Source organism: Lytechinus pictus, chromosome 3 (assembly GCF_037042905.1).
Source record: "Lytechinus pictus isolate F3 Inbred chromosome 3, Lp3.0, whole genome shotgun sequence".
NCBI lineage: Eukaryota > Metazoa > Echinodermata > Echinoidea > Temnopleuroida > Toxopneustidae > Lytechinus > Lytechinus pictus.
Genome location: NC_087247.1, coordinates 69,731,372 through 69,740,961, shown reverse-complemented (window position 1 = coordinate 69,740,961; position 9,590 = coordinate 69,731,372). Strand labels below are relative to the sequence as shown.

The 9,590-nt window shown below is 35.0% G+C and overlaps 1 protein-coding gene across 2 annotated transcripts in view; it reads right to left on the bottom strand.

Annotated features, from left to right (window-relative positions):
• Positions 1-331: 331 nt before the first annotated feature.
• Positions 332-9,590, bottom strand: part of LOC129255371 (uncharacterized) — a 29,471-nt gene continuing 20,212 nt past the window's right edge. For both annotated transcript variants that reach the window (XM_064097648.1, XM_064097649.1), the window contains 3 exons: positions 5,978-6,119; positions 5,285-5,492; positions 332-4,750 (listed from right to left, as the gene is read on the bottom strand). In XM_064097648.1, the coding sequence (XP_063953718.1) occupies positions 2,679-4,750; positions 5,285-5,492; positions 5,978-6,119 (2,422 nt within the window). In that variant the 3' untranslated portion in view covers positions 332-2,678. The remainder of the gene's footprint in view (positions 4,751-5,284; positions 5,493-5,977; positions 6,120-9,590) is intronic.

Here is a 9,590-nt window from a genome sequence, read left to right as displayed (position 1 = left end):
TGAAACATTTGAAAATGCTGATTCTGTCCTCGCAATGGAAGCATTAAGTTAAACACACCCTAAGCTTTAGAATGAGGTCATTGCCAATTTCAGATATAGATCTCAATACATTTAGGAATTTGATATTTAAATTTATTAATTTTTTTCAAAATTTCCTTTAGCATTTTACATGAGAATTTGACTTAGAAGATACTAACAACATTTTCTGCTTCTGACAAACTTTAAGTTTAATGGATTCATTCTCGATTCTTTAAAAATCTCTTATATCCTTCTTTTTGTCAAAACACATATTTCGTATTCACTACATAACAACATACAATAATAAAATATGTCACTTTTAATAGTTTCTTTATTGTGTTACATGTTTACTGTTCTTCATACGTACATTAAATAGCATGGACTACGAAGAACCCAATAAATGTAAAATAACTGACCAATGAAAAGGAGTTCAAATTTTCACCAGCTCTATCTTTCTTGCAACAAAAGTATACAAATAACGACTGTTTATGAGTGCAATGGGCAGAATATTTCATGAGTTTACAGATGAAATAATCCATTCAACACCAAACAAAGTATTCTGTCCATTCAACGAATGAAAAAAACTTTCATTATTTGATTTATATGACACCCAAAATAGATAAGCCATTTTGTATAAATTTGATTGTTGCATACATACAGCACACATACTGCAAACACGAGCAGCACTGGCCGTCTTGACGAGCGTGCAATGGATAACATCGTACCTATGTATTCTGATATAGATGAAATACTTTGAACGCTAATGGATATTCCCACTTACACTAAAGCTTAAGATTTGAGCATAAGCAAAACAATGGATAGCTTGGATCTATTCTACTTGCCCTCAACATGTACATGTAAATACGAGTTATTCATAAGCCCATGTTCAGAAGTCGGGTTTAACTAGTTAGACCGTGGTCTAACTTTGTGCTAAAATTATGGGAATCCAAAAATGTCAAAAATTTGTTTACATTCCATGTTTCTTATCTTTACTGACAATTATCTTTATATTTCCCAGACAGACAATTATCTTATTAATATTTCCCAGACAATTAAGAATGATTTGAGAGTCAAATTAGCTGATACATTTAACTTCTATTGTTAGATATATGTCACAATTGGTTATCCAGAGTTAAACCACAACTTTACAGCTCGGTCCCACTGCACTTACGGATGCAGAGAGGATTTAAAACAGAAAAAATTCCTGCCATCCGTTGGAACACGTTATGTATCCTTTGTGTACTATTTGTATACATTTTTTATACGCTCTATATCCATCAAGCATCCGTCCACTATGATTTCAGTTTCCATTTTGTCCATTGTCTGGAGCAGTTGAAAACGGATGGAGCCACCATGAAATTTTGCTTGTCTGCTGTATCCATTATGAACACTTTTTGTGTCTGTTGGCCAGTGGAACCAGGCCTTTAAACAAGAGTTTAAATGAAACCCAACTTTAGAATACAGGCCAAAATGTTTTGAATTTTGTGCTATGAAAATGAAAAACTAATTTAAATTACATAGCCATGGCTAGTTGTTGGGTACTCATGGGGATACAAGTCATACAACAATGGTATGACCAGGAGAAAAAGCTATAACTGCCAAGTAATGATAATAATAATATAGGGTATTTATATTGCGCACATATCCACCTTGTTAGGTGCTCAAGGCGCTCCTATATTACCCGGCTAAGCTAGGCGTTCATAGTGCACACAGCTTTTTAAGGAATTACTTCCTACCGGTACCCATTTACCTCACCTGGGTTGAGTGCAGCACACTGTGGATCAGTTCACATGATAGGTTCACACTGGCAATCAGATCAACTCAATCAATCCCAATTAAGTTTATTTTAGCCTTATCGCATTCGCTCAACAAGGGTATTTCGACTCAGTCAACCTTCTTTGTAAAGACATCTCACAAATCTGGATCTGGTGCTGCAGAACATACAAAAACCATTTCCTCACCCAGATTTCCCTTCACCATTTCCTTTGTGCATATGCTCCTATTCAAGTAAAGATCAATGTATTTTTTTAAGGATATGAATTCGAAGAATTATAAAAGTTTGGGTGAAGGTTGGAAATTATTGAAAAGCGGTCCAGAAGGGGTCATTTTGAAATACGATCGAGCATTTAGTCGGGATTGGTCTGGGTAAAATTGATGATCAGGCTTGATCAAACTTGATCTGATTGGCTGTGTGAACTTAGCATAAATACACATGTATTGTATATTTCATTGGGTGAATAAAATTAAAGCTGATATTAACTGACCATTGCATAGTTTGCTGTCGAATTCACTTTATACTCTAAGCACCACTAAGCAAAGTGTTGCTAGACTAATAGAGGTAAAATTTACAGATATGTACTTTATAGACCCTACTCACGAATGAGCACATCAACTTTTGTCCCAGCACAGAGGTGTCACTCTGTCTTTGTTGGAAACTGTAAATTACTGAAGGTTTTATCATTGTCTACACATAATAATTTTTTTGCCACTGCATCATATAGACCTCTAATCATCAACTTGAAGAAATAAAGATGGTTGTCACTTCCAACAATTGCAAATACGTAATTATTTTCTGTAAAAAAAATCAATTATTTCATGATTTTATGCAACCTCCAAATGACATGCCATATTTTACTAGTGGACTACCTTTTCAAGAATATTCACCTTAAAGAAGTTAAATAGGAGTAGTGTGTGTATGGTTGTTGATATTCATTATAATAGTCATTCCAACAATGCTGAGAAGAATAACCTGGATAATGCCATCCACGGTATCTAGTCACTGGAGCAGTGGCATAATAGCTTTCATTGTATTGCCAGCCATCTACATTACTTGACTGATTACTAGAAAGATCTGTTGTCCAGTATGAGCTAGGGTGGACTGGATTTTGATATAAAGCATGTCCCTCAGAATCTTCATTGTATGCGAAGCCATCACTGGTTTTAGAATGATCCTTCACCTTTGCTTTAACTTGGTTTGTGTAGTGGTGTCCTGTACCAGGGTTCTTCCCTTCCAACTTACTCCTTTGGTTGTTATCAGAAGTATCCTTGATGTATTCTTTACCTTCTGCATCTGTGCTGCTGCCAGAACATTCATCTTCACTTGACGATGTACTGCAGGTGCTTGTATCACTTTCATACAAACTGCTTGATGACTGATCTGATGAAGATTCTCCAGTTTCGGACAGTGTGGTGTTTTTTCTGACAGCTTCTGGTGGAAGAGATGCTGGAATGTAATTCTTGAAAATGGCCCACACCGGGTCATTTACTGTCAAAGTAGAGCTATCCTTTTCTAGGGGAATGTTTTCTTGAACTAAAGGTGTTGCTTGTTCAATTTTCAAAGTTTCTCTTTCACTCAAGTCTGATATTGGACTTTCTTCATATTCATCTTTGCTCTGGTGACCTTGATGTGCCATGTGTAATTTGTGAACTTTTTCTTTGTCAGTATCAGTGTCCATATCACCATCACACGAGCTTGCAGTTAGATTACTGATGAGAGCTATATCAAGTTCTTTAGGAGACATCAGAGCACCAAGGGTACTCATCTGGAAAACATGATGTTTGATTCTTTGCTGTTTCCCTTTCTTCTTCCATCCAACAGAACTCACAACCTTTGGTTTAGTTTTAGGTTTATTTTTAGGTTGACTATCTAGTGGATTAGAGGAGACTTGATGAAGAAGTATACCTGAACTATCATCCTGGTTAACAGTGATTTTCTCCTCACTTTCTTGATTGTCTTTGGTTGCCTCTGAAGTACACTCTGTCAGAGTTTCATCTTGCTTCTTTTCCATTCCCTTTTTTTTGTTACCATCTGAAGAAACATCTAATACAGAAGTCACATTATCTATATACTCTGTCTCTTTTGATTCTCTTACAGCGACTGCTGCCTCCTCACTATTTTCAATTTTAATTTTAGAGATGTCTCGTTTTCCCAAGTGACTGCACATCATAAATGAATTGTATAGTTGAGCCCTGTATATTTCTATCTCATCAGTGGGTGTTAAACCCTGGAACTTTTTTTGAATAATGTCATGACCATTACATACAATCTCATCATGGACATCATTATCACTGTGCTCGATGACATTTGTCATCTCATCTACCCTTTCACCTTCTGACCCTTGAACCTGAGTCTTTTTTATCATGTACTTTTCAAATGATTCTTTACTATCATACCAGGTACAAGCTTTTCTTGTTTCATGTCCACTTTTTACTTGAGACCACTGAAGAAGAGAGAGCTTCCTAACTTCTGGTGCATCTTCAAATCCTATAGGTAATGTAGGTCTGTCCCTGTAATCTTCACTTCTAACATCCTTGAACTGTGATGTCAGGGACTTCAGTTGCACTACATCTTCCTGTGAAGTTTGAATACATGCATCTACAGTTTGTGGTTCCTTAACTCTTCTCTTTGGTATACATGTAGCTTTCATGTCCTCTGTACTGTCTACAATCTTTGTTGGTTTCCCATCTATTAAAGTGTCAGAATCAGCTTTCATCTTGGAAAGACTCCCATTGATACCCACCTGGTGTGAACAATATTCATCAACCACCCCATTTGAAGTTAAAGTTGGTATGGTGTCTTCTTTATCTTGAATATTGTTTTCTCGACTAAATGTGGGGATATCTGTTGTAGAATCTTCCTCATTTGCTGGGTCAAGAGACTCTGGTGTAATGGAAACCTGTTGAAATCCAGTCAAGTTAAGTTCCTGCTTCAACAAATCAGATGGGGCAGGATCTGATAAACAAAAAAAGGAAGGCGATGTACTTTCAAATCAGAAACTAATTATATCATCACACCACTATGTGCCTGGAGCCTTACTTACAGCCCATGTGTATACTTTATAAGAAGAAAAAAATCCTATCAAAATTTAAGGAATGCCCTGTTAATGTGGAAATTGATGATCCGAACTGAAACCAAGAGTCTATGAAAAATCTAAACTCATAAAAATCATGATATATTTGAAATTTTATCAAAAACTATCAATGCGTATTTAATATTACAGATAAGAATACAAAAATAGACATGATAGAGAACTAAAGTTACATTGAAATAAAATAAAACTACTAATAGTAGATTATCTAGTCCTTGAAAAAAAAAACTCTGTCATTAACCACTGGTAGTAAATGTTATATATCAAAACTACACATTAGACTGTAAGCTATCAACATCCATTAATGGGACATAATCAAATATTTTACACCTCGTGAAGTAGGAATCAAACTATGAAAAGTAAATTCAAAGATCAAAGTAACATATCAGGAATCTTACCAGGTAGTTCTGTCATTTTGACTCTACACTGACGTTGAATGTTCCTGAGAAGTTCAATCTCTCTACCCTTGGAAGCAAGACTAATGGCAGCACCATGAGTTCCAAAGCGCCCTGCTCTGCCAATGCGATGAAGGTACGTCTTGGTGTCAGCTGGAATGTCCAGATTGATGATTAGGTTGACGTTCTCAGCATCAATACCTCTTGCAGTCTAAAAACAAAGTTAGAAATGCATTCATCATCTTTCTTGTATTCAATCTCCAATATAATTAGGGTTTTACTGTCACTTTTCACACATTTCACTGCAGATAATAATATACATCACTCATAGGTACCAGAAAATCAACATTAAAAAAGGGCAATGATCGCAATGTATCTTGCATTATTCACATGTATTTATTATGACATTTGACCTCAAGAAATAACATTCAGATTTCATCATGGATGAGGTAATGGTTGCTAATTCATGGTTACTGAGCTGTGAACTACATACATGTATAACTATTGACATGAAAATTGAGTTGTCATGAGAATACCTACCATTCAGGTTGTAAACACTTTAGTTATAAACCTTTGTAAAACCTCAGCATCTAATGAAATAACTATGACCAATCAATAGATCATACACTTGATTTAGAGATGCAATCATTTTGAATTATCCAGGTAAATCAAAATCATTGAAAATAAATTTCTTACTAGATCTGTAGATATAAGGATCCTGCACTGGAATTTCTTAAGCCTAGCCATAGCAAGTAATCGTTGAGACTGCTCATGAGCTCCTGATATACATTCACTTGGCCATCCACTATCACAGAGTATGTCACACAGATTCTGAGCCCTGCACAGTCAAAATATGTATGGAAAAATCAAATGATGCTGACATTGCTAAAATTTCAGAGTAATGTGTGTTTCAATAACAATATAAAAACGCACAATAATGATGGTAATGAGACAAAAAGCAAAAACAAATGAAATGTCTCTGACAGTCTTGCCTGCATTACGGAACTCAATATAGCAGCAGTGCTGACTTTAATAACAATTAAGAATAATAATATTACAAATAGGAGAGAAACATTCATTTGATAATAATCATAATAATAATAATCCACTTTTACGTAGCACTTAACACATAATAGTAGACCGTCCAAAACAATTTTTTATACTTTGGACGGCAAAATTTGTTAATGCTTGCTAATGCTTGGCATCCCAGCTAATTAGTAATAGTCTTGCAAAAATACCTACGAATAGCGTACGGCCGGATGCCAAGCGCACTTTTGCGTGAAAGTAACATTTTTAGCGTAAAATCTGAAAGAATGTCGAAAATTAGGCTATCGAAAATCACGCATTTTGATATTTTGGCGGATTATCATCATATTTTTTATTATCTTTGATATGAAATTATTTTTATTCAGAGTTTCAAATTATAAGTCTCATAAATATGCATTTTAACTTTGAATATTACACACATACATATGGCACAGTGAAACATAAAACCGCGATTTCCTCAAAATAAAAGTTTGTGAAAACCATCAATAGTTTGAAGTTTTTTTACCCAACTTAAATTCTTCGATTTAAATGCGTTTATCCATCGAATGTATAGTAAATGTCCTAATGCCACAAATATTAAAAGAATTTTCAAGTAAGATGGAAGATATCTCATTTTATGTTATCCGAAAGGAGACAATGTGCATTTTACCAGGTGCGCATTTAGAAAGAAAAATTGAAAATACCGTACATTATGTACATAATTACATGTATAAGTACATACTGAAGCGAGTATTTAATTACATGTATAAGTACATACTAAAGCGAGTTTTTAATTGATGTACAATTTGTCAATTCTTTGCATCCTAGCTAAAAGTCTTGCGGAAATACTGAGGAATAACGTACGGGCGGATGCCAAGTGCACTTTTGCGTGAAAGTATCATTTTTAGCGTAAAATCTGAAAGACTGTCGAAAATCACGCATTTTGACCTTTTGACGGGATTTGTAAGAAATTTTGATTCCCTTTGATATGCGATCATTTATATTTGGAGTTTCAAATTATAAGTCTACTAAATATGCATTTCAATTTGGAATATTACACACACATATATGGTACTATGAAATATAAAATCGTGATTTACTAAAAAATAATAGTTTGTGAAAACTATCAATAGTATAATGTTTGTGTTCTGCATCTCAATTTCGTCCATTTTAGCGCTAACCGAATAAATACAGAATAATTGTTGTCATGTCACATATAACAATAATAATAATAATATACAGTTCTTGTATAGCGCATATCACATTATGAATAATGTCTCTATGCGCTTCCAAAGGACTTGGATATTATTACCCCAGCTGTAGCTTGGCAGCCGTAATTACTAAGATTACAGCGCACACGCATTTCAAGGAATAAATTCCTGCCAGGTACCCATTCACCTCACCTGGGTTGAGTGCAGCACAATGTGGATGAATTTCTTGCTGAAGGAAATTACGCCATGGTTGGGATTCGAAAAAAAAATTGAAATAAGATGCAAGATATATCATTTTACGTTATATATGCGAAAGATAACAATGTACATTTATCGGATGCGCATATCTGATAGAAAAAACAAACAGCGCACAATATTACATCTATATTGCGCATAAATTATATACTAATATTAATCAGTGCGATACTCGATTAGGCAATACCTAATTTTTGTCTTGCCTGCATAGCAGAGTAGGACTGAAGGGGCCACTTTTCCGGTGGAGGCGATGGTAGTTTCGATATAACAGCATCATATCAACCTTGAAATTTTAACCAAGGTTACGTTTTTTGAAATTTCAATATAACATTGAACGTATAGAACAAAATTAATGATACTTAAAAGAGTATTCAGGTATTACTGATCGTCATGCACAAGTTTTAGATCACATGATTAAGGTCAAAGGTCATTGAACTTTGGCCATACCTATTATCATAGGTCCATGCTGTTATATATCGTAGTCTAAGACGGGGGCCGGACAGCCCGACCCTGGGCAGCCCTGGACATATATGATTGTATTTATTGCCGGGATTTATTGCCAATGTCATTTTGGGAAATGCAGTTGTACGACCATCTATATATTACAGTATCTGCGCTGGACACTGGTCATTAGCCTTTAGCTTTGTTTGTCATAATGGTTGTACGACAGTGATGAAATGAGCTTTAAGAATTAAAATGTGAACTTTAAGAACCTACTCTTTTGGTATTTCAAACATCATTCTCCACAGATGAAAACTCTTAGCTCATGCAAATGGTTATTGACCAATCTATTTTAATTCCTGGTCTAATGATCTGTTCAATTAACTGATTAAAGAGACCGTAGTTGCATAAAACAATGCCTTCTACATTCTAGAATTTTATTGAGAAAATGAGCTAGCCTTTTGATGGAAAATGCATGGAAGTGAGGGGGAGGGGGAAACTTGTCCCCAAAAAATTCAAGAAAAAGCATAAAACAACAGAAGCAAAATAATGGAAAGCTTGTTGGGGAGGGGGTCATTTATTTATTCTTTTAATTATTTATATAATATTTATTCATTCATTATGACCTCAATTGCATGTAAATATTGTAATTTAAAACATTTTTTCTTAATAAACACAAATTCTTTCCTAAATTAAGGCTTTTGTTCAAAAAGACTTGGTCAGTCAGCTACATGTAGCTCACCAGCAGCGTAGCTAGGATTTTGTCAGCAGAGGCGCGCGGCATGGGGGCGGGGCTTGGTATTTTGCAGGGGGTACCAAAATAGATTCATTGAACATGATTCGTATCTATAATTGTAATGTTAAAAATTTCAGAAATTTTTAATATTCTGACATGAAAACGGTGCATTTAATACATATTTTTTAAAATAATATATAGGCTATTGATGCGAGCGCGAAACGCAATCTGATTTTTATATTCCAATGTGTAAACTGGACATTTTGATGACGTTTTGAAATAAAGAATGTTATGTATCTGTTTAAAAAATAACCAGTACAAGCCGAGCTGGCTTTTAAAAAAATTAGAAACGAAACATTCTAAGGCGCGATAGCTCAATCGGTAGTAAGGGTGTTTCGGATTCCAGTGGCCTGGGTTCGATTCCCACTTGGTGCGCTAGTGCCAAGTAAGGCATTTAAATGCCTTACTAGTAATGGTAGTAAGACATTTCAATCCTCATTATACACTGTAGGTGCCTCGGAGAGTACCTTAAGCCATTGGTCCTCTGGTTGCTTGCTTAGAAGCATTCATGCTTTCTTAGCAAATGAGGTACAATAAAAATCGTCAAATCATGAACAATAATCAGTATTTAACTATAGGA